We start from the raw sequence: 26,494 nt of genomic DNA, 5'->3' as shown, positions 1-26,494 counted from the left end.
TGATATGGCTGTCATACTATTATAGCTAATAAAACTTAAAAAAATAAAAAATATAGCTAATAAAAATTAAAAAGTAAAAAAAAATTAATTCTAATAGATTTATAGGATTTCGAGCTAGGAGGAAATAATGACCTTGAATTTTACACCTAGAGAATAGCTCTTTTGGTGTCGAGTCTGCTGTCTGAAGGTCAACCCACTAGGCCACTCGGCATCCATGAAGTAGAGAAAAATTGTAAAGGTCCTCAGGACTTGTGGATCTTATGCTTCCACGGTGAAGAAAGGGGCAGAAGGCAACAAGAACTATAACTGTATTTTAGACCATCAGTAAAGATTAATCTAAATCCCTATGTCAGGGATTAGCTAACAATGCATAGTCTGCTGCATATTTTTGTGTTGTCCAATGAGCTAAGAATGATTTTTATGTTAAAAAGTTTTACTATATTTAAAAATTTAAAGACCATTCTTAGTTCAAGGGCAATAAGAAATAAAAGCTGGGTTGGATTCCTCCTGGAACCATAGTTGGTTGACCCCTGCTTTAAATTAATAAATGAACTAATATTTATTAATCATCAGTTCTAGGCACTGCACTAAGCTCTGGGAATATGAATGTAAAGAATGAAACAATCTGGACTCACAATGAGCTTACATTCTAGTGGAGTAGACATCAAATTTATGTTATATTATATATAAACACATATACACGTACACGTGTGTGTATTATGTATGTATACATATATAAAGTACTTAAAGTAAATTACTTTACCAGCAATGTGTAGGATATATATACGTATATATGTATATATACATATATACGTATATATATATAGCACTAAAGAGAAAGCACTAATTGGGGGGTGAGGAGGGTAGGCCAAGAAAAATGTTATAATAAATTGTAGAAGAAGAAAGGGACTCCCATGAGATGAAGTTCAGAAAGAAAAGCACTGGTGGCACAGTGGAAAGAGCTCCGGCCTTGGAGTCAGAAGGACCTTCATTCAAATGTGGCCTCAGACACTTGACACTTACTAGCTGTATGACCCTGGGCAAGTCACTTAACCCTGATTGCCTCACCAAAAAAGCAAAAAAAAGAAAAAAATACACTTCAGTTTTAGGAAATGGACAGTTCTAAACCATAGTAACGGGAGATGCAATGTTATGAGTGACAAATTGTTAAGAAAAAAGGTTAATTTGGCTGCATTGCAGAAAGAATTTTCCTAGAGGGAATAGGAGTTAAATAGGAGAGTCACATGGTCAGTGGAAAATTACTTTAGTGCTTAAGGTAAATTACTTTGTCAACAGTTTTGCAAGATAGACTGGAGTTTAGAGACACTTGACGTATAGAAAACAATTAGGGGTATTTTAATAATCTCAGTAAAAGACAGTAAGAGCTTGAACTTAAATGGTAATTGTGTTAGTGGTTAAAAGGAGTTAGATGAAAGAAATGTTATAAAGATAGAAATGGCAAGATTTGACAACGGATTGAGGTGAGGGGGAGTGAAGAATCCAGGATAATGCTAAGATTTCAAACCTGAGATACTAGAAGGATGCTGATGCCTTTGATAGAAATATGGAAATTTGGAAGAGGGAGGGTTTAGAGCAGGGGTTCTTCACCTGTGGTACCTTATATTGCTTAATGTAACATATAAATATAAATTTTGCTTGCTGAATTATGAATAACACATTCTTAATCAATGGATAGTTGAGAATGTCACACTTTGAGTCTAATGAAAAAACCTGCCTTCTGATTTATGTGGCTTAATTGACTTTAGATAGTAGAATTAGTAAGAAAATTCATGCAACATTGCTAACAAAAAAAATAAGAAAAATTATAAAGAAAAATGCCATTTAAAATAACAAAAAAGTATTATCTTGAAATTAACCATGAAGACACCAAAAAATCTCATGTGAACACAACTGTACAACATTATTTACAGAAATAAAAGAAGATTCAAAATTATCAAATCAACAGCCATTTATTCAGTGCCAACTGTGTGCCATATACTGTGTACTGAGGATACAAAGAAAGAGAAAAAACACTCCCTACCTTCAAAGAGTACATGATATAATGAAGTAGACAATATGAAAACCACTATTTTACAAACAAGATATATAGAAGGTAAATTAGAGCTTATCACAGAGATAATGATCTAGGATTAAGGAGAACTGGGAAAGACTTCCTACAGAAGGTTGAATTTTAGCTGAGACATTACTAAAGATTTTTATTTTAATTTTCTTCTTTTTTTGCTTGTAATAGCTAATGCCCTATCAATTCTATGGGTCTTTAAATTTTTTTTAAAAAATTTTTCAAAAATCAGTGTGGCTTAATATATGTACTAATATAATAAGATTACATATCAAAATTAGCTTACATATTTTACAATATACAAATCAAAATATCAGTGGAATGCTTCATAGAATTAAACAAAACAATAGCAAAATTTATATAAAAGAACAAAAATCAAGTGTATCAAAGGAATCAATGAAAATAAAGTAAGAAAGAAGGGAGCTTATAAATTCCAGATTATACAATTAAGCACATCACACTTATCAAATTGGCAAAGATGGCAAAAGATAGAAACAAATCAGTATTAGTGAGCCTGTCAATAAAAAGGCATGCTAATTTATTGCTGATAGAGATTTGGATTTGTCATAGAATTTTCAAAATCTTAAAACTCTTTGTCTTTAGAGGTCATCTAGTCAAACCCATTTGTGAAAGGGAATCTATTCCCTCTACAAAATACTTAAGGGGAATCCATTATATACCAAGGCAGCCCCTTCCACTTTTTGACATCTTTTATTGTTTTAAGTTTACCTGACATCAAGCCTAAATACACTTCTAAGCAACCTTCACTCATTGCCCTTAGTTCTACTCTTTGGAGATAAAGATAATATGGAGATAATAAACAAGCACTATAATGACCCAATCATGAGACAACTCCTGCCCTGACCCCCATCCCAGTTATCTCATTGAAACATTTCCAATTCCTTCAGCTAATCTTCACATAGATTTAACTTAAGTCTTTTAACTATCATTGCCTTACCCTAGACACTCTCCAACTCATAAATGTCTTTTATAACATGTGAAGTACAGAACTGAATGTAGTACTCCAGCTGTGTTCTGACTATGGCAGAGTACAGTCCTACACACTACTGCTCTCATAATGTTTCCTAAGATTATATTTGCTTTGTTGGTTTCCGTACATTGTCACTTACTCGTTCTGAGTTTTCAGTTCTCTAAAACCGTCAGATCTTTGTTTCAGACGAACAGCTGACTAGTCATACTTCCCTCGTGTACTTAATTCTTTAATCCAGATGTAACATTTTGTATTTGTATGTAATTTGTATGTAAATTTCATCTTCCTAGATGTGACTTATGGACAAAACTGGTCCCAACATTTCTTTAGGCACAGTGGAGTGCTACACAGCCAGTTCCCTCATTCCCACATGGTTTCCTTTCCCGGTGTCCTGTCCTCCTTCCCTATTTCTCTGGCTGGGCACTCGCAGTTAAGAACTTTGCAGCTTTGGTGCTGTAAAGTTGTCTTACTGGATGCTAGATGTCTGCCAGGGCCCCCAGCAGGCTTCTGCTCCTGAAGGGCTTGTCTTGGTGCTAGGGTTCACCTACACTGGAAAGAGGGCAGGGGGAATTGGAGTGTGGGGTTGAGTTTTGATGCAAGCCATGTGTCAGGTCCTTGGATCTTCTGGTATAGCCTTGTTACTGGTAATGTGGGAGAGGTGCTGAGTGAACTCATGGTAGGCATCAGTTGATGGTGTGTGTGTGTGTGTGTGTGTGTGTTTTTTTTTTTAACATTTTGAATTCTGAGTGTGTTAGACCATGGAGATGATTGTTGCTTTATCTTTGGCACATAATTTCTGTTTTGGAGAGGTTTGAGAAGTCATGGGGATCAGAGAAAATGCTTTGTCCTTCATGTCATTCACATAATATGGAAGGTGGAGACCAATTATAATGAAATATAGTTCTAATAAATTTCATGGACCCCAAGTTAACCCCTATTTTAGAGATGCTGTTGTGGTTTTCATCTGTCATTTGGCCTATGTGAATAATTTTTTCTTAATTTGTGAAGACTATGAACATGAGCGTTCTTCCCATGCTATAAAGACAAAGGGATGTCATGTTATAATATGAGACTTGTTTGTTTGCAGAGATTGATTTGATATAATTCTCCTTCCTAAGCATAAGAATTTAATGGGTTGCTTTTTACCTCAAACAGCATATTAACTTTGAAATTTTAGTATGATAAAAAATGCTGTGGTTACTTATTAATTTAAATATATTTTAAAGAATTAAGAAAAACCTAGAACTTCAAAGATAAGTTTTAAATTTGAATATAAGGATAATAATATATAACATTATGAGAGTAACAGGTCCTCTTAAGAAACTAAAACTGTAATGTTGTTAGTTAAAATACATATTTATTGAAATAATTCTTGGAATCTTGTATTAAATAAGTAAAGAATTGTGACTTTGCATATGTAGTTTTGATAATATCTATATGTAAATATCCTTGGCATGAGAGGATAGTAAATCCTAGTTTTGAATGAACAATCTTTTTTTATTTGCCTGTTAAAAATACTTTTTCTTATTTAAATTTTTAGTTTATTGGAAATCCTGGAATTCAAATATGTGGATTAAAAATAATTTCTTCTTTAGCAAATTGTTCTGGTGCCTTAGAAATGTTTTCTCAGCAAGGGGCCCTTGATTCAGTACTTCATACACTACAGATGTATCCAGTTGACAGAGGTCAGTAGTGTTTTTTATTAAGTAGGTAAGATTTGGAATAACTTGGTATAGGCCAATCCTCTATCTGATCATATTCAACACTTTTTAAAAAGATTACTTTCTTTTAAAAATAAGCAAACACATACATATACAAAATTGTTATTGTGGGGAAAGGTTGAAAATTTACATCTACCTTCAATCATTTCAGAGGTTATAGAATGATGGGTGTGGAATATTGCATATACAGCCACGCGTGACTGATATGTTCATTAGTTTTGCTGAAGTGTTTTTTTTTCTTTTCTATTTTTAACTCTTTGCTATAAGGTGGGGGGGGAAGAGGAATACCTTAGAAAAAATGATGCAAAAACAAAATGCAGCAATAAAAATAAGAAATATTTTAATTGCCTTCTTCTTGGTTTTGAGAGCCATTATTATTATGTTCACTTTTTTCTTGTCCTAGTAATTCAGTGCCTCGGTTTGAGTCTACTAGGATGTTTGGTTACTGAAAAGAATTTGTGCACAGAAACTCAGGATCTGCTTGCAAATATTCTGGTTTCCAGCTTAAAACAATTTAAGGATGTTGTTGAAATACAGATAAGTGTATGTGAATTATTTTAAAGCAAATTTAAGTGTATGTATAATTTTCTTTTTATGGTAGCTATTTCAACCCCATTTGACCAGAGATGGACATCTCTTGAATACACATTCACAAAATCAGAATGTTCAGCATATTTCATCAGCATACTTATATACATTAGCGTATTTCATCAAGGCAGAATTTGACATAAACATTTTTAAAGCAAGCACTTGGTATAATAATATAATTTATATTAGTATTTTAAAATAGTTTTGACTTTGTAGAACCTCTTGAAAGTGTCTCAATGGTATTGAGGTGTCTCTGGACCACATTTGAGAACTGATCTAGTCCAATCCCCTCATTTTAGAAATATGAAAAAAAAAAAGACCCAGAGAGATGATTTGCCAAGGTCACAGAATTTTACTGTTATACTATCTCTATTCTGTAATTTAAAGAAAATAAAATATTATTAGACTGAATTTAAAATAGCATTAATTGGAATATTCAGATTTTGTGCAATAGTAGTTGTACGACTAAATGTAATATCCCAAATTTTAAGTACATTTACCAGATTCTTTTTATTTTGCTCTTTTTGTCATTGGTTGTTTACTTCATCTTTCTGTGTGTGTCATATTTTCAGGGATTTCAAACAACTTTGGCAATACTTGAATTATCACTTGGCTTTGCAAAGTTGCTGCTAAGTCATCATTCATATGACTCACTAATTTTCTATCAGATGTCCAGGTGTTATACTGAACAAAGGGATCATCAGGTAAACATTTCTTCCTACTTTTAAGTTAAAGATCATGGATTTATCTGTTCCTCAGTTGCCATTTCCTTTCTTTCTTTGTAGTTTCAGAATCTTTGTTGCAAATTCTTTGCCAGAATAACTTGTGATGATGATGTTAAAAATGTACTACTGGGGAGAGCCTGTGAGCAAAACAATAGCATTATGGCTGAATGCCTCCTCCTTTTGGGAGCTGATATTAATAAAGTGACTGGAAAAACTTCTTTAATCTGTCAGGTAAATATTCAAATGGATATAATTATTTTAAAATAAGAATAGAAGTGGTGAGGAAGGAGTACATTCCAGTTTGGGATGATTGCCAGTGCAAAAAGAGTGACAGAGAGTGCCATTTATGAAGCAGAGTAAGCAAGGAAAGTTTGCCTGGACTGTACTGTGCATGGATGGAAATGATGAGGAATAAGGCTGTAAAAGTAGGTTATTAAAAGCTTCAAATGCCAAAAAAGAAGAGCTAATATTTGATCTTGGAGGTAGAAATGTATCATACTCACACTTTAAGAAAATGATTTTGGTAGGAGTTGGAAGGATGAATTGGAGTGAGGAGAGATTGGAGGGAGGGAAACCAATTAGAGAACTATTGTAATAGTCTAGGCATGAGATGATGAGAGCCTGAGATAGGTGACAGTAAGTAGAGACAGGGAAAAGATGAGGCAGATATTGTTGTTGTTCATCCTTTGTTCTCAAATTGGGCCAATGACATCACAAGGGTGATGTCTTGACTTGCTTGTGAATTGGATAAGAGTGAGACAGAACAAAGCAGAGTTATCAGCCTCAATCTCTTCTCCAGAATCATCAAAGTCCAGTGACAAGACAATGGTCAAGACTGGCTATGACCCAGTATGCACAGAAAATATGCTATGAAGAGTTGAAGGGGCTAAAAGGCAATGACTACGTGATCTTATTAAAGTGATAATTTATCTTTTTGGTAAAACACCTTCCAGCATCTAATCTTTATCATATATGATTCTTGTCAGTGACATTTGGAAAATCCTTCAAAGGGAATTTTCTCAAAGTAATGGAGGTCTTTCTATGATTCTTTTAATATTTATTATTATTATATTATCTTTCTTCTATACAATGTAATACATTATAATAATATATTAGTTAGCTAATACTATACCAATATTATATAATAATAATAATAAATATGGTTATTTTAGTATTTCACAAAAGCCATTATGAGGCTGTCCATCCTCCAATCCCTCAACTTCTCGGTTCTTTCCCAGGCCATTATCACTTTCCTTATGTCATGGTCCTCTTCGAGAACAAAGAAGGACAAAGATCTGTGGGCTTTTCTTGCCAACAGTAACCTTTCTAAATACACAAGTGATCCCATTCTATCCCGTCTTCTCCAGCAGATTGTCTTATCCGTCTTCTTTATTCTTTTACTTATCTTCAGTCTTACTTTTTTTTCTATCTACAAACACATCCATATCTCCTTCATCTTTTTTTAATAGTATATTTTTTTTCCTAATTACATGTTAAGACAATTTGTAGCATTCATTTTTATAAGATTTTGATTTCCACATTTTTCTCCCCCCTTCCTGCCCTCCTTTCTTCCTAAAATAGTAGGCAATTTGATATAGATTATGCATGAGCTATCAAGTAAAACCGATTTCCATGTTAGTTACAGTTGTGAAAGAAGAAACAGATCAAAAGGCAAAAAAATCATAAGAAAGAATAAAGTAAGTGAAAAGAGTTTACTTTGATCTGCATTCAGAGTCCATCAATTCTTTATCTGGATGTGGATAGCATTTTCCTTAATGAGTCCTTCATACTTGTCTTGGATCACTGTGTTGCTCAGAAGAGCTGAGTCATTCGTAATTGATCATCACACAATGTTGCTGATAAGGTGGACAATGTTTTCATGATTTTGCTCATTTCACTTTGCATCAGTTTGTACAAGTCTTTCCAAATTTTTCTGTAATCTTCTGTTCCTCATTTCTTTTTTTTTCTTTTTTTTCTCATTTGTTACTGCACAGTAGTATTCCATTACATTCATAATGAATAAATGAACATGAACAACTTGTTCAGCCATTTCCCAGTTGATGGGCATCCCCTCAATTTTCAGTATTTTGCCACCACAAAAAGGGCTACTATAAATATTTTTGCACAGGTAGGTCCTTTCCCCCTTTTTATGATTTCTTTGAGATACAGACCTAGTAGTGGTATTGCTGGACCAAAGCATATGCAGTGTTTGCTTGCCCTTTGGGCATAGTTTCAAATTGCTCTCCAGAATGGTTGAATCAGTTCCCAACTCCACAATGGTACATTAATGTACCAATTTTCTCACATCCTCTCCAACACTTATCTTTTTACTTTTTTTGTCATGTTAACCAATCTGGTAGGTGTGAGATGGTACCTCAGAGTTGTTTTAATTTGCATTTCTCTTATCAATAGTGATTTAGAGCACTTCTTCATATGCCTGTAAATATAGGCATATCTTCATCTGAAAACTGCTTGTTTTCGTATCCTTTGAGCATTAATCAATTAGGAAATGGCTTGTATTCTTATAAATTTGACTCAGTTCTCTATATATTAAGAAATGAATCCTTTGTCAGAGAACCTTGCTATAAAAATTGTTTCCCAGCTTTCTGTTTTCCTTCTAATCTTGGTTGCATTAGTTTTGTTTGTGCAAAAGCTTTCAATTTTAGTATAATCAAAATTATCTGTTTTACATTTCATAATGCCCTCTATCTCTTGATTGGTCATGAAATGTAACTCACATAACTTCTCCTTTAAGAACTTGGATGCTATACCACTTGGTGAACATATGTTTAGTATTGATATTACTTCATTGTCTATGGTACCTTTTATCAAGTTTCCTTCTTTATCTCTTTTAATTAGGTCTATTTTTTCTTTTGCTTTGTCTGAGATCAGGATTGCTACCCCGGGTTTTTTTTATTTCAGCTAAAGCATAATAGATTCAGCTCCAGTTCCTTACCTTTACTTTGTGTAAGTCTTTCTGTTTCAAGTCTGTTTCTTGTAAACACATATTGTAGGATTCTGGTTTTTGATCCACTCTGCTATCCACTTCATTTTGTGGGAGAGTTCATCACATTCACATTTACAGTTATGATTACTAACTGTGTATTTCTTTTCATCCTATTTTTCCTCCTGTTTGTCCTCTCTCTTTTCACCCTTTCCCTCCTTGACAGTGTTTTGCTTCTGTCTGCTGCCTCCTCAGGTCTGCCCTCTCTTCTGTCATTCCCCTCCCCTCTCTCTCTCCTTTTATTTAATATCCTCCTCTGCTACTTTCCTGTTGAAGAAGATAGATTTCTTCATTCAGCTGATTGTGTATATTATTCTCTCTTTGAGCCAATACGGATGAGAGTTAAACAATACCCAGCACCCACCCTTCCATCTTTCCCTCCACTGTAACAGGTTCTTTGCACCTCTTCATGTGAAATAATTTACCCCATTCTACCTCTCCCTTCCTTTTGTATCCCTTGTACTCCTTTTTTCCCTCATCCTTTAATTATTTTATGTCATTTCCTCAAATTCACCTTATACCCATAAGTGGTATAATTTTTAAGAATTACAAGTATCTTCTTCACATATAGGGATGTAAACAGTTCAGTTCCATTTAATCCCTTACGTTTTCTTTTCCCTTTTTAGGCTTCTCTTGGGTCTTGATTTTGGAGATCAAATTTTTTGTTCAGTTCTGATCCTCTTCTTATGAAAGCTTGAAATCCTTCTGTTTCATTGAGTGACCATTTTTTTCTCTTGAAGTATTTTCCTTAATTTTTCTGGGTAGGTGATTGTTCTTTGTAGTTGTAGCTCCTTTGTCTTCCAGAATATTATGTGTCATGACCTCTGATCCTGTAATGTTGCAGCTGCTAAGTCCTATGTAATCCTGATTGTGTCTCCCTGATATTTTAATTGTTTCTTTCTGTCCACTTGCGGTATTTTTTTGCTTCACCTGATAGTTCTGAAATTTGGCTATATGTTCCTTGGAGTTTTTATTTTGAGTTCTCTTTCCTGAGGTGATTGGTGGATTCTTTTAATGCTTATTTTGCCTTCTGGTTACAGGATATCAGGGCAGTTTCCTTGATAATTTCTTGAAAGATGCTGTCCAGGTCCTCCTTTTGATTATGGCTTTCAGGTAGTCCAGTGGTTTTGACATTGTCTTTCCTGTATCTCTTTTCCAGGTCAGTTTTTTTCCCCCCATGAAATATTTTACATTTTCTTCTATTTTTTTTTATTCTTTTGAATTTGTTTGATTCCTTATGACTCATAGAGTCATTAGCTTTCACTTGCCAAATTCTGCTTTTTAAGGAATTGTTTTCCTCATTTAGCTTTTGTATTTCCTTTTCCATTTGGCCAGTTGTACTTTTTAGGGAGTTGTTTTCTTCAGTGGATTTTTGTATCTCCTTTTCCTTTTGACCAGTTCTACTTTTTAAACAGTTGTTTCCTTTTTCCAAGCTGCTGACTCTTTTTTCACAATTCTTTTGCATCACTTTCATTTCTTTTCCCAATTTTTGTTCTACCTCTCTTTTTAAAAAAAAATTTTTTTAAGCTCTTCCATGAGTTCTTTCTGGGCTTGAGACCACTTTATTTTTCTTTGGGGTTTTGCCCATAGGTGTTTAGACATTTTGTCTTCTTCTGAGTTTGTGTCTTGATCTTTCCTGTCACTGTAATAGCTTTCTCTGGTCAGATTTCTTTTTTTGCTTTTTGTTTTTTTTTTTGTTTTGCTCATCTTTTTTGGCCTTTTTCCTTTCTTTTAAATTTGTGCTCTGCTTCCTGGGTGGACGGGGCCCTGTCTTGCACTTATTCTGCCAGGGGCTGTAGGCCGTGGCTGTTTACCTGGTGCTGCACTGATGTTGCCCTGGGGCCTACAGGGGACCCTCAGTCTAGTGCTAGTGGTGGCTGGCAGTGCTGGAGGCTGTAGGGATCTGGCAGCTTACCTGGTACTGAGCTGAGGTCGTAGTGGTGGTGCTTGGTGTGTGCTATGACCCTTAGGAAAGTATTTGTGTTTCCCCTGGGGCTACACTATTGGGGTCTGGCCCACTGGTGGCTGACTGTTTGCCTGGGGCTTCTCTGAACCACATGGTGGTTCTCAGAGCTAGAGTTTGCCCTTTCCTCTAGCTATGCTGAAGCATGTGGGGGATCCTGGTATTGAAGTTTGCCTACTCCACCACACTAGAGCCAGGATATCCCACTGATTTGCTGAAGTGGGGCTTGATGAAATGCTTCCTGTCTTGGACTGCACTGTCTTTTCCCCGAGTGAGACAGCCCTTTCTTGCCAATCTTCCATATTTCTTGGGTTAAAAAATTGTTTCACCCCATCTTTTTGCTGGTTCTGCTGTTCCAGGATTTGTTTTGGGACATTATTTTATGATTGTTTGGAGGTGAATATGGAAGATTTATAATGATTTACTTCTTACTTCTTCATCTTGGTTCCCATAAGAGGTCACATCTCTCCTTCATCTTAAAAGGAAAAAAACTCCTTCACTTATCTATTCACATGTGCTAGCTAGTTCTCATCCCTTTTGTGGCTAAACTTCTTGGAAAGATTGTTCACAGTTGAGTAAGGGAAAAGGCTTTCAATCTCGTCATTCAGTTGAAATTGATCTTTTCTAAGGTACTGATGATTTTAATTGCCTTTTCAAATCATTCCTCATCTCTCTTGACCTCTTTAACATTTGACCATATTAAATCTCCTTCTAGATACAGTCTCATTTCTAAGTTTTGTTAGACTGCTTTCTCTTTGACCTTCTCCTACCTATCTGCTCCTTCTCAACTGTCTTTCCTATGTCTTCTAGATTGTCTTTCACTTACATATATTTGCATTCCCTATCTGTTCTCTCTTTTGTCCCTTTGAGACTTTCCATCACAGATAATAATTTTTTCTGTTCTGCCCATTATTTTTGCTTTGTGGCCCATAAATTCTTCTTTCTTCATTCTTATTTCTTTTTTGAACCACTCAGGAAAGTGTTCTCTTCCTTCCACTGGGTCCTCTGTCTCATCAAGTGGCAGATCATATTCCTCTATTTTGCAGTATTTATTCATAGGTACTAGAACTAGAGGCCATATTTTCTTCTATTGTTAATATTTTTCCTGTTGATTTATCTGCCTGTGTTCAAGGTCTTTGAGGTTTCTTCTTTCTGAACTCTTTTTTAGTTTCAGTCCGCCCCTCCCAACCCCACCCCTGATTTTTCACTGGTGTTGATTTCCTTTGGGGCTGAATCTCAACACATCTCAGCCTGTCCCCAGGCTGGACAATTTACAGTTCACCAGCCCAGTTCTCTACCTGGAATGACTTTTTGTTGTTCAGTCATTTCAGTTGTGTCTGACTCTTCATGAGCCCTTTTGGATTTTCTTGGTAAAGATACTGGAGTGGTTTGCTAATTCCTTTTTCAGTTCATTTTACAGATGAGGAAGCTGAGGCAAACAGGGTTAAGTGATGTGAAAACTAAACATTGATCCTGTATTTTGTATTCTGTGATTGATTCTTTTCTATTACTTTATTTTGCATTGTATATAATAACCTATAAGCCTTTTTTTGTCTCTGAATGAAGAAGCTCATGAGTTCAGAAGTTCAGTCTTCCTCTCTCATAGAAAGATGCTGAAGTGTATTCATCCGCTCAATCACTTTTTTTTTTTTGCTTTTTGGTGAGGCAGTTGGGGTTAAATGACTTGCCCAGGGTCACACAGCTAGTAAGTGTCAAGTGTTTGGTCTGAGGCCGGATTTGAACTCAGATCCTCCTGACTTCAGGGCCGGTGCTCTATCCACTGTGCCACCTAGCTGCCCCCTCTCAATCACTTTTAAAAATAATAATAATTAAAAAACTGGGAGCTAGTGTAAGAGGTTCAGTACTCTCATAAAACACCTTAACTCTGAGGGAATTGTTATTTCAGCAATACCTACAAATCACTTTATGCCAAGGAAACTTGTTATCCTTTATAATTTCATCTCCTGAGAAATTCCATGACATTTGTATATTATTCTTGAGAGCTGATCTGGTCCCATATTTGCTTATCTTTGCCCATTTAGTAGTCGTCATATCTCATTCCCAAGCACCAGTGAGTCTACTGTCCTTGTTCCAGTGTCAGTGACCTCAAGATGCAACTGGCTCCCATAAATTTGTAAAGCATTTATCTGAGACATAGAGGGGTGTTCTTGGTCCATGAGTGTGCAGACCCACTTTTCTTGGTGTAACCAAACATAAGTTCTCATCCACATGATGTTGCCAACCTTCTGACCAACTGTATTATTTCCTTATCTTCCTATTCTATTTTTTTTTTTTTTTTTGGTGAGGCAGTTGAGGTTAAGTGATTTGCCCAGAGTCACGCAGCTAGTGAATGTTTTGTGTCTGAGGCCGGATTTGAACTCAGGTCCTCTTGACTTCAGGGCTGGTGCTCTCCCACTGCACCACCTAGCTGCCCCACCGATTCTAATCTTTATTCTGTGTTTATAAAAAGAAGTTGCATCTTCACTTCAGGCTCTTTGGCTTACTGAGGCAGTCATTAGACCCATTTTGCCTGCTAATAAACTGTTATCATGCTTGGAGAAAATATGCCTCAATCTACCTTTGTTATATTTTACTCATGACATTGCCTTGTCCAGGGTCACACAGGTAATAAGTGTCTGAGGCTAGATTTGAACTCAGGTCTTCCTGACTCCAAACCCGGCACTCTATCCACTGTACCACTTAGTTGCTCCTGGAATGACCTTTAAGTGGTTAGAACTGGCTCCATCTGGATGCTGTGCTCTTTTTCTCAGGCTTTGTAAAGTGCTTACTAACACACTCCTGCCCCCATGTACTATGTCTTCTCTTGCTCCCTCTAGGCATTTTAGAGAGATGCCAAACTAGTGCTATGTGGTTGTCCATACTGCCTGTGAGAGAACTGCAGTGCTAGTGCTATGGAGGCAATTCTAAGCTTTACCATGCTGGTGCTATAGTGTTGTCCCTCCAGCGTTGGCAGTTCAGAGCTTTGTAGTGTTGATGCTATTGGATTGTGGCATTCAATCTTTATTCAGTTTTAAGCTTGAATAGTTTAAAAGAGCCTATATGTCATTTATACTACTATGTATTTATGCCACTATGACATGTGGTAGTGCTCCTATTTCATTGCTTGTCTCTTTAAAAAATTGGGAAAATAATTTTGCCCTGTGTTTCATATATTACACTCTAAGATTAATGATGAATTAGGGGACAGAACTTGGATTTAAATCCCAAATTTGTCACTTATGAACTGTATGACCTTGGGCCATTCACTTCCCCTTTCAGTTTCCTTAACTGTCATATGAAGGGAGTAGATTAGATAACCTTACCTTCTCTTCCAGCTCTAAATCTATGAGCCCGTGATCCTAAAAAGGGGGAAAACACAGGACTAGTAAAAAAAAAAACTATAGTTTGTTTAATATTCACACTCCCTCTCTTTTTTCTTTGTGTAGGTTTGTGAAAAGGAAAGCAGTCCCAAATTAGTGGAACTCTTGTTAAATAATGGATCGAGGGAACAGGAGATTCGTAAGGCATTGATGATCAGCATAAAGAAAAATAACAGTGAAATCATCAGTTTACTATTAAGGAAGCTTGGTTTGGATCTTGCCAATAACAGCATTTGTCTTGGAGGGTTTTGTATTGGAAAAATTGAACCTTCATGGCTTAGTCCTTTATTTCCAGATAAAATATCTAATTTAAGAAAACAAACAAGTAAGTTTCCGTAGGAACCCTTTAATTTGTTGAAGATGAGAGTGTTAATGATTTTTTAAAAGTCTTAATATTTTTATCTATATTTATATAAAGTAGGTTAGACTATTAATTTATGCATAAAATCTTATGAAGAAGGATGATGGGCAGTTTCAGTAGCATTATCTCATAAAGCAAAAGCAGTGGAGGTTTAAAGAAAGGTTGTTAAGATAGCCAATTAGCAAAGTCATTCAAAGGATGCTTAAAAGTAAAAATGGAAGGAAGACAACAACAGAAAGTAAGAGGAAAAAATTATAACTTTTATAAGAAAAAAAATTATTACTTTTTTTGCCATCAAGAACAGAGGAACCACTCTTAGACCCTCATATCATAGTCATGGATTCATTTTTTGTTCTTTTCATTGTGTATCCTTCATTCTTGAATAAGACCAGGAAAGTGATGTCATGACTTGCAAACGAGTAGGATTTAAGCGAGGGAGGGCTATACAGTCACTAGCCTCACTCTGTCCTGCAGAGCCATCTGAGTCCAAGGACAAGATATAGATCAGGAGCACTGGAGATGGCCTGGATGCAGTGGGAGACCTTGACTTTTTTAGGCTAAGGTCTTTCCTAGGTCTCAGTTTGACTGAAGCAGTGCCCATTGAGTGATTAAGACTAGGAAAGAAATGAGAGAAAGAATGGCCTCTTTTACCTAGTGAAAAAAAAAAACCAAAAACGAAACAAAATCAATCTGAGACGGGAAGAGCTTCGGGGTTAATGGCCAAAAAAAAACCAATTGCTATTTACACTCATTCTGAGCCATCAGAGCCCAAATAGTAACCATGTGAGGCTTGGACTGGAACATATTGTTGGCCAGTCAGTGAGAGCCAGAGTGATTTGGGTTTAAGTCCCTGGTCCTTAAAAAATAAATCTAGCCCATAAACCCCAAGGTATCTTGCTGAAGTTTCAGTAACCCAAATTTATATTCCTTTGAGCAGAGCCCAAAGGGTATGGGTATGCTTATAGGGAAAGTGAAAGTAACACTAAAAGGAGTGAACTGGAAAAGCAGCCAGGTTAGACCATATAAAGGAGAGGTCTATGCTAGAGGCTACATGCTGATGATGGAGTTAAGGGATCAATATACAAAGAAGTGTTACGTATCACATTCAAGAGACATAGTTTCTGGGTAATTAACAATTATTTTATTAATTATGGCTAGCAAATAATAAAAGGATCATTTGTCTGTCTCTCCTAAACCAAAGACCCCTCATGGAACCCATTCAGTGCTGATATGCCCTTGGAAAAGTGGGTGTTCCTGAGGGTGGAAATCAGCTCTGATTGGTTAACTAGTAGAGAATGAATATAATGAGGGGTGGGTTTATTCTAGTGAGGGTCTGGGTGTAACATTGATCACTGAGCCTTGGTCAAAGACCCCATCTAGGGTAATCTAGACAAAAGGGAGAATCTACTTCTACTCAGACTTCTCTGACTAAAACACAATGGACTAAAATTCATCCATTCACCTAAGCCAGAATTTCTTTACCTTTTGATCAGATCTGAGTTTTCCTGCTTAAGTAATTTTCTCACAAGATTTTATCTCATTATCAGCTCTGACCTTCAAAGGCTGCCTGGATAACCTACAGGGGCGGATTTCTGATTTCTGAATGAAGAAATCGGAAGGGGAAAACCCTCAGTCCTAATTAAATAATTGATTATTAATATGAGTGAAATAATCATTTTCCTCAGAAGGAAATATATATATGTGTCTGTGTGTGTATAAAACAAGTAAAGATACAAAAAAATTAAATCTTAGATCTTACTAATACTGCCCCTCATAAGAGATGACCAAGAGAATATGAATAGTTACTGCCATCTATGTCTGTGCTCCCTTCTAGACAGATTCTATATGACAGGGTTATCTATACATGAATTAGGGCATCCTTGATAAAGATTTTAATAGGGAATAAGCAGGATTTCACAAGGAATATTTAACAATAGATCACATCTTTATCATATCACAATTAATTGAAAGGTATAGAGAATGTACAATCCTACTATTCTTAAGGTCATTGCTTATGAAAATGTGACATTCAGTATAACAAGATACCACCCTAAAGGCTTTTCTACTGCAAGAGATTGCCCGTCCACATCAGAATACTTCAAGATTTCATAAAAGTTATAACAAAAGAAATAACTTTATTGTATGTATGTATGTGGTCATACATCCATCAGCTGAGGCATAAAACTGATATATCTGTGCTCATCAGGGTGGTTGACCCTTGATAGAGGAGGTCCAACACAGAATTTAAGTTGAGAGATTTTCTGTAGATGGTGAAGTCCATCATATGTTCCTTTTTGTGGATATAATGCAAGTTATATCAAGCCCCAGAATATTGCATAGCCTCCTAGAAAACAGTTGTCATCATTCAAATGAATTTGATTTGACCATCCATACAGGAGTTTGTTGACTTTGAAGGATGTTTATTGATTAGCTTGAAGTTTGCATTTGGATTGACAACCTATAGAGTTTGTCTTATCCATCAGTGTGTGTGTGTGTGTGTACACATATATACACATATATAATATATACACATATAACATATATACACACATACATATACACATATATACATACAAATGTGTGTGTATATATTATATATATGTATATATGAAGGGAAGGTAACTAGAAGGAAATAAACATCTATTAAATGTCTGCTATGTGCAGATACTATACTGAACACTTTACAAATATCTCATTGGCTAAGCAGAATGAAGTTGCTCCTGATACTAAGTTTCATCACATACACTGCATTGTACAGCAGGTTGTGTTGCACTGAAATGTAGTGAAAATGGAACATATGCTGAAGTTCGTTAAGAAAACAGTGACTTTTATATGTTTTCAAGGATTGAAACAATGATAATTTTCCTCATTACTCTTGGAAATTAAAAGTGAGCAGGAAGAGGAGATTTTACTATTTTCAAAAGTTTGGATTTCCTGTTGTAAGGTTTTGAAGTATGTTTGGCAATTTTGCCATCAAATCAAAATATTTATAGAAATGGAAGAAGAGTCACCAGAATAGCTTAATAAAAAGAACTGGTTTCAGGATTTGGCTTTCATTGTTTCATTGTTATTGAGAAACATTTAAATGAGTTGAATTTAAAACTTTTGGGTCAAAATCAGGTTATAACATTTATGTATGATTGTATTAAAGAATTTAAGATAAAACTTGGTCTTAGGAAAAGACAACTAAGATTGTAATTTGACTCATTTTCCTACATGTAAAAATTATCAAGAATCATTTAGTTCTTTTAATTTCAGCAAGTATGCCTCAAGTATTCAGAATTACTATTTGAATTTGAAAAGTGATTTGAAGGATTAAGAATGTGTGAAAACAATTTCCTTTTGATGTTGAGAGAGCAAAAAATAACATTCAAAATGGAACTTGTTGAAATTCAGTGCAGTACAGTGCTAAAAGTATAATGAAGTTAATGTTTCAGATTTTTATTCTTACTTGCCAAGATATTTTGTTGAAATGTGCATTTTTGCTTCAAGAATCTTAGCAATGTTTGGCAGATATATGGCAGTTATTTTCACTCCTAAAGACTATTAAAACTTCACATAGGGCAAAATGAGCAAATGAGCATTTATCATTGATGCTATTGATAGCAATATCATTGATATTGCTAAAATAGTTTCTGGCAGAAGATGCCAAGTTTCTATCAAACCACATTAAGTTATAGTAAATTTTGACTTTTCTTTTAGTGATATGTTTTGTAATCGTTTTGAATCACTTTAATATTAAAACATAAACTTGCATTCTTTTTCTTTGTAATTAGTTCCCACTTAATTTGTATACATGTATATAATATATAAATGCATGTTAATATTGAAAACATTATCAAATTCATAATAATGTTTCTTTTAAAAAATTTTTAGTCCTGTCCAGTTTTAATGTGTTGATGGATTAATGAAAAAGTAAATATATAAACCCATGTGCTTTTTGTAAGTTAATATGTAGCTCAAATGGATTCTTTTGTGTGGCTTAGTGGCCCCCATTTCTTTTTTAGTTTTATGCCGCTGATCTAGACAATAATATAGGTAAGTAGATTTGATAATGGTAAAATGACCACATCAAAAGAATATTTAGGAATAGTTTGATTACAGCTTGGCAGGACACCTCTAGTAATGAGTCCCTGTGACCTGTGTTGTTAAACTCTTTTATTGATAAAAGCATATATGGCATCCTTTTTAAATTTTTGCATGACACAAACCTGGAAGAATTGGTAATGTGTTAAATGGCAATCAGTATCCAAAAAGACCTCAGCCAATTAGAGTGTTGGATAGAAATTAAGAAAATGAAATAATGCAGATAAACATGAAGTCTTATACTTGAGTTAAAACAACTTCTCAAGGATAAGGTAGGAGAAGAATAGCTGTATCTACACTCAGATTAATGCCACCATTTTTTTTTTCTATCTTGAGTTTCAAGGTGCAACTTCCTATGGAAAATTTTGTGATTGGCTGGGAAACTAATGAGCTTTGATGTGACCTTTATTATTGTAGCCCTTCAGGCCAAAGCTTTATAATGATTGCTTCTTCTGTATTGTGACCTGATTTTTTTTTTACTTCAGCATTTTTAGACTATTTATCAAGTAATGTACTCTGATAAAGAACATGGATTCATTCAGGCACATAATTTCCTTTTGTGGCCTAAAGTCTAGGCCATGGCTAAATGTAATCATATTTTTAATGACATCTTTTAAATACATTATCTGTTTTCATCAAGAATGCTTTTAAGAGGCAAAACAGGGGCAGCTAGGTTGCGCAGTGGATAGAGCACTGAAGTCAGGAGGACCTGAGTTCAAATCTGGCCTCAGACCAAACACTTGACACTTGCTAGCTGTGTGACCCTGGGCAAGTCACTTAACACCAATTTCCTAAAACAAAAACAAACAAACAAAAAAGAGGCAAAACTAACTAATATAATTTTTCTTCAGAAAGTATAATTGTGAAGGAAATCTTGGCCTTATGTCTTTTATATTCTTGACTTTTTAAAATTGATATATTTTAGAAATATCAGTGTTTATGGCTTTTCACTGTTAGACACAGGATCTGCATTGGCAAGAATGGTATTAAGATATCAAATGAAAAGTTTATCAGAAGATGGACCAATATCAGACAGTGATGGAAGTTTTCCTGAAGATCATCTTGATGAAATTAGTGATTGGACTGTTATACCTGAGTCTTCCGTAAACTGTATATTTGGTCACAGTGATGATCTTGATAGTGAAGGTAAAGACTATGACACATTAACTCTTTCATGTTATGTCTCTAGATATGATTGTTAAAGCGGTTTGAAGAGCAACAAATTAAGAAGTTTGGTGAAAAAGTAATTTCATTTTGTAGATCTTTAAAGTAGAGAAAGCAAATTTTAGTCTGTCACCAAAGTTGTATGGTAGTTTGTTTTTCTTTCTTTAGGTATTAAGGTAGTTACTGGACCCGTGGTTTCACTGATATAGAGAAATATTAGATGAGAAAATGTCCTCTGCCAAAGCAAGTTAACACCTTCTCTGCAATCTGTAGGCTTAGGGAATTACCTGGAGCTCTGATAGATTAAATCACTTACCAAGGGTAGTAAGTATGTGTCTTGAGAATATTAACTCCTTGTGAATAGGGTAGTTTCATCCTTATTATTTCTAGAACCTAGCACAGTGCCTGGCATGTACTTAGTGTCAAATAAATACTTATTTATTGATTCCTTTTTTAGCAATGTCTTTTCTCAGTCTTCTAGATAAAGAATTTAAGCTGGAAAAGCTTTCTGAAAAAAAAATACAATCATTCTTATGAATTAATTTATTTTTAAATCTCTGTACTTTAAAATACAACATTTATAGGTATAAGATAACTTTTTAGAGTGCCATAGTAGATAAAGAGCTGTCCTTGAATTATCCTGGGTTCAGTCCTACACTTGTCACATACTGGCTGTGTGTCCCTAGGCCAGTCACTGAGAGAGTTATGGAGAAGGTGTTAATCTTCATTGGTAGAGGAAGTTTCTCATAGAGAGAGGTGAAATCAGATCTAGTACAAAAATTGATGGCATTTATTATGAAGCTATCTATGATAGTGTAATATGTAGTGGTAGGCAAAGGACCAGGAAATGAATCCTACCTCTACTACATAAGACCTACCTAGGTGAATAAATCACTTCTAACTTTTTGGCCACCAGTTTCCTCATCTGTAATGTGAGAGTTTTAGACTACGTATCCTTTCCTTGAAAGCTGAAAATCCATGATTCCATTGGTTCTTTTTCTTCTAACTATTTCATTTATATTTAACAAGTATTTTTGGAAATACAAATTCTTTGAAGACAGATTTGAATATTAATCTCTAGGTGGAAAAAGTCAATTTTGTAAGTTGATTTTTAACTGTTACAGATCTATTACCCCCAATGTAAATGATTTTAGTATGTTTCTGTTATTAACAAACTGTTACTTCCACAGTATTCTTTTCCAGAATTGCAGTTTTTTTAAAATTTTTATTTAAAAAAATGAATCCATAAACAAAAAATGGGTAGTTTAATTGAATAAATATGACTTTCCAAAATGGTAGAATAAGAAGAACCATTAAATGTTGAATAAATAAAGGATTAAATAGAATCTGAAGGAAGTTTAAGAAATAATTCTTTGAAACTGATAAACATATCAGTAGTTGATATGTGAAAAGTGAAACCAGAATTATTTTACTATTAATATACTGAAGATAAGAGTTTGTCTACTTAACATGTGAAAGATTCTAAAAGGGAATTGATAAAACTATTCTCCGTAATTCGAAAATGTTTAAATCCTATGTTTGTGATTTCTATTCCAATCTTTCTGATTCTTCATGTCATCTTTAATATCTTTATTTTATATTTTATTATTAAAATAGGAAGTGAAAGTTCATTTCTTATGAAAAAGAAATCAAGTTCATTTAATGTGGGAGATCTTTGTAGAGATCCTGCGTTCCAGCGTGGCTCACCAACTTTGGAAAGGCATTCCAATTCAATGGTAAGACAAATCATGAGTCTCATATATCCTGTTGGTAGTTAAAAACATAGGACAAAGTTGGTTGCCATTAACTTCATGACTATGGGCAAAATGATGGGTTAGATGTTTAATAATTTTAACACAGATTGTAAGAACCACTTGGATTATCCAGGGAGAGCCTAACATGGAGAGTAAGAATAATGCTGGGAAGGTTGGAGTACTTAGGAGAGTATGATAGCAAATAAAAAGCAAGTAGGTAGGAAGCTTCAGAGAGACTTGTTTGTAGGTAGATGTTTTGCTAGAATGGTAGTACAAGGAAATATTAATTACAATGAAAATTAAGTATTCCCATTTTGTACTTGAATAACTATACAGAACTTTCTTTTTTTTAAATTTTTTTTGTTTTCAACATTTACTTCCACAAGATTTTGAGTTCCAAATTTTCACCCCATCTTGCTCCTCCCCCCACCCCAAGATGGCATGCATTCTAAATACCCCTTCCCCTAGTCTGCCTTCCCTTCTGTCTCTCCGCCCCCCTTCTCTTATCCCCTTCCCCTTCAATTTTTCTGTAGGGCAGGATGGATTTCTGTATTCCATTTCCTGTATTTTTTATTTCCCAGTTGCATGTGAAAACATTTTTTTTAAACGTGTTTTTAAAACTTTTGGGTTCCAAATTTTCTCCCTTCCTGCCTCCCCACCCACCCTCATTGATAAGGCAAGCAACTAAATATAGGTTATATATGTGCAGTTATGCAAAACACTTCCATAGTAGACATGCTGTGAAAAACTATCTCTATTTCCCTTAATCCTATCCCGCCCCTCCATTTATTCTATTCTTTCTTTTGACCCTGACCCTCCTCAGAAGTATTTGCTTCTGATTACTCCCTTTCCCAATCTGCCCTCCTCTTTATCATTCCCCTACTCTCTTGTCCCCTTCCCCCCCTATTTTCCTGTAGGATAAGACAGATTTCCACACCCAATTGAGTGTGTATGTTATTCCCTCCTTAAGTCAAATCCTATGAGAGTAAGATTCACTCATTCCCTCTCACATTCCCCCATTTCTCCTCCGCTATAAGAGCGTTTTCTCTTCTGGTTTTTTTTTTTTTTTTTGTGAGATAATTTACCCTGTTCTACCTCTCCCTTTCTTCTTCTCCTGGTGTATTCCTCTCTCATCCCTTAATTTTATTCTCCAGATATGACCCCTTCATTTTCAACTCACCCTGTGCCCTCTATCTATCTATCTATCTATCTATATCTACATATACGTACATATAATTTTTTCCCCTCCAACTACCCTAATACTGACAAAGGTCTCATGAGTTACAAATATCATCTTTCCATGAAGGAATGTAAACAGTTCAACTACTTAATAAGTCTCTTATGACTTTCTGTTTCCTGTTTACCTCTTCATGTTCCACTTAAGTCTTGTATTTGAAAATCAAATCTTCTATTGAACTCTGGTCCTTTCATCAAGAATGCTTGAAAGTCGTTCTATTTCACTGAATGACTGTTTTTTCCCCTGCAGGATTATACTCAGTTTTGCTGGGTAGGTGATTCTTGGTTGTAATCCTATCTCCTTTGCTCTCCGGAATATTATATTCCATGCCCTGTGGTCCCTTAATGTAGAAGCAGCTAAATCTTGTGTTATCCTGATTGTGTTTCCACAATACTTGAATTGTTTCTTTCTGGCTGCTTGTAATATTTTCCCTTTGACCTGGGAATTCTGGAATTTGGCCACAGTATTCCTAGTAGTTTTCCTTTGGGGCTCTCTTTCAGGAGGAGATTGGTGGATTCTTTCAATTTCTATTTTGCCCTCTGGTTCTAAAATATCAGGACAGTTTTCCTTGATAATTTCTTGAAAGATGATGTCCAGGCTCTTTTTTTGATCATGGCTTTCAGATAGTCCAATAATTTTAAAATTCTGTCTCCTGGATCTATTTTCCAGGTCAGTTGTTTTTCCAGTGAGATATTTCACATTGTTTTCTAATTTTTCATTCTTTTGGATTTGTTTTACAGTGTCTTAATTTCTCATAAAGTCACTAGCTTCCAATTGCGCTATTCTAATTTTTAAGGAAGTATTTTCTTCAGTAATCTTTTGGACTTCCTTTTCCATTTGGCCAATTTTGCTTTTTGGGGCATTCTTCTCCTCATTGGCTTTTTGGACCTCTTTTGCCATTTGGGTTAGGCTATTTTTTAAGGTGTTATTTTCTTAAGTATTTTTTTAGGTCTCCTTTAGCAAGCTGTTGACTTGTTTTTCATGATTTTCTTGTGAAACTCTCAGTTTTTCTTCTACTTCTCTTGCTTCTCAAAATCCCTTTTGAGCTCTTCCATGGCCTGGGACTGATTCATATTTTTCTTGGAGGCTTTGGATGTAGGAGCTTTGGCTTTGTTGTCTTCTTCTGGTTATGTGTTTTGATCTTCTTTGTCACCAAAGTAAGATAATATAGTCTGACTCTTTTTGCGCTACTTACTCATGATCCCAGCCAGTTACTTGAGTTTTAAACTCTTTGTTAAGGTAAGTCTGCTTCCAGTGTGAAGAGTGTACTGTCCCAAGCTTCAGGGGTTTGTACAGCTGTTTTCAGAGGTACTTCTAGGGACCTGTAAATTTTCAGTTCTTCCAAGGTGGTATGATAAGGGGCGAGGTGTTTTCTCTCCACCACCACAACAAGCTCCACCACACCAGCGTTCCTCTTTGCCCCAGGACCGCCTCTCAGAACTGCGACCCAGATCCAAGCACCAGTGAAGCAAGAGATTCCTGCCTCAGCACTGGCAAAGAGATCCCTGCAATCCCTCTCTGATCAGCCACTAGATTCCCCCTCAGTCTGTGGGCCAGAAGCTCAGTAAACAGCTGCGGCCCTAGGCCGTGCTTGAGACTTGCGGCTGAGACCTAGCTCCTCTCTCGCCACAGTCACAGACTTTTCCCACTGACCTTCTAAGTTGTCTTTGGCGTTGTGGGTTGAGAAGTCTGGAAACTGCCACAGCAGCCCACGATTCAGTCTTCTGAGGCCTGCTCCAGGGTCACTGCGGCCTGTGTGCCCACGCCGAACTGCGCTCCTCTCCCAGCCCGGCACGATATACCTTTCCAATCAACCATCCAGGCTGTCTTTGGCTGGAAGTTTGTTTCACTCTGTCTTTTTGTGGGTTCTGCTGCTTTAGAATTTGTTTAGAGCCATTTTTTATAGGTATTTGGAGGGCTTTGGGAGAGAGCTCAAGACAGTCACTGCTTTCCCTCCGCCCTATACAGAACTTTCTAGCAATCACTTATAATTTAGCCATCAAACCTATAGTTTAGGATACATAGTGCCTAGCATTTAGTAGACAATAAATGTATGTTAATTGATTAACTTGCCCTTTGGAAGTAGTCTACAAATATACTGGCTGGCTTCTCTATGGAATAGTATTTTGTTTTTTTTTTCCCCTTGTTTTGTTTTGTTTTGTTTTTTCTCATTGGAGAACCTAAACCAGACTTGTGCCAGAAAGGTACTGAGTCAGAAAATATCTACTTTTGGTTCATTTTTCTTTATTCTTTTTTATGATAATATTTAATCTTATTTTTCACCAATTATTTTTCTTTATTTTAACAGTTTTAGAGGCAGAGAGATGGTGCAGTAGGTTAATCTCTGGACCTTGAGTTAGGAAGACTTGAGTTTAAATCCAACCTCAGACACTTACTTACTAGCTGTGTGTCCCTGGGCAAGTCATTTAACTTATTTACCTCAGTTACCTCAACTCTAAAGTTGGTGATATCTAAATGATATCACCTACCTCCAAAGGATTTTGTGAGCATCAAATGAGATAATATTTGTAAAATTATTAGCATAGTGCCTGGTAGATAATAGGCTTGTTTCCTTTCCTCCTCCTTCTAAAAGATTCCTACCTTGCATACAGCAAGCTGCCTTTCAACAAATTGACTTTTTTTTTTTTGGTAAGAACACAGCTCTAGGACTCTTGTAGAATTCATTGCGAAAGCAAGGGGTCTGCTTTCTGACCAATTTTTCAGTAATGTACCTGTACCATATCTCAAGGGATTCCTTACTTTGTTTCACTGATGACTTAAACTCTTCTTATATTTGGTGACTCTGGAGTTACTTGAAATCTTTCAAAATAAGTCCTAATTACCACATTTTAGAGCTTTGACTGTACAGTATTATTTACAAGGCAGATGATTAAAGCTTTAATTGTAGTTTGTGGTGAAGAATAATCATTGTTGCTTTGGGAGCAAAAATAGGTACATTACCTCCAAGTTAGTTTTGAAATACCAATAGTATAATTAAACTTTTATATATATATATATATATATATATATATATATATCTTTTGTTAATCATAGTTAAACATTACAAAAATTGAATTAATGTAGGTTTTTAGTAGCCTTAAAAATAGATAGTTGTTGTTCAGTCACGTCTGACTCTCTGTGATTCTGTGAATCATAGCTCACCAATTCTGTACATGGGTTGTTTTCGGCAAGGATACCAGAGTGGTTTGCCGTTTCCTTCTTCAGTGGATAAAGGCAAACACAGGTTAAGTGACTTGCCCAGAGTATTATTTGAGCTCAGGTCTTCCTCGGTCCAGGGCCAGCTCTCTATGGACTGAGCCATCTAGTTGCCTCCAAAAAAAGCAAAACAAAACGAAACAAAAAACAAACAGACAGACAATAAAATCTAGTTAAAGATCAGTAGGAAATTGTATACCATTGGTTTATTTAGTTTGCAAATA

General features: G+C 35.4%; 1 protein-coding gene across 5 annotated transcripts in view; it reads left to right on the top strand.

Moving 5' to 3' along the window:
- Positions 1–26,494, top strand: part of LRRK2 (leucine rich repeat kinase 2) — a 228,053-nt gene that overhangs the window by 70,110 nt on the left and 131,449 nt on the right. For all 5 annotated transcript variants that reach the window (XR_003568832.1, XM_027858947.1, XM_027858948.1 and 2 more), the window contains exons 15-21: positions 4,612–4,756; positions 5,196–5,335; positions 5,953–6,084; positions 6,166–6,336; positions 14,519–14,777; positions 19,857–20,045; positions 21,681–21,799. Coding sequence is in view for 4 of the 5 variants with exons in the window: in XM_027858947.1 (XP_027714748.1) it covers positions 4,612–4,756; positions 5,196–5,335; positions 5,953–6,084; positions 6,166–6,336; positions 14,519–14,777; positions 19,857–20,045; positions 21,681–21,799 (1,155 nt within the window). In the remaining variant the exon portion in view is untranslated. The remainder of the gene's footprint in view (positions 1–4,611; positions 4,757–5,195; positions 5,336–5,952; positions 6,085–6,165; positions 6,337–14,518; positions 14,778–19,856; positions 20,046–21,680; positions 21,800–26,494) is intronic.

The sequence above is a fragment of the Vombatus ursinus genome, unplaced genomic scaffold (assembly GCF_900497805.2).
Source record: "Vombatus ursinus unplaced genomic scaffold, bare-nosed wombat genome assembly UNPS02013950.1, whole genome shotgun sequence".
In the NCBI taxonomy this organism is placed as follows: Eukaryota; Metazoa; Chordata; class Mammalia; order Diprotodontia; family Vombatidae; genus Vombatus; species Vombatus ursinus.
Note: the sequence above shows the minus strand (reverse complement) of the source record. Positions and strands in the feature narration are given on the sequence as shown.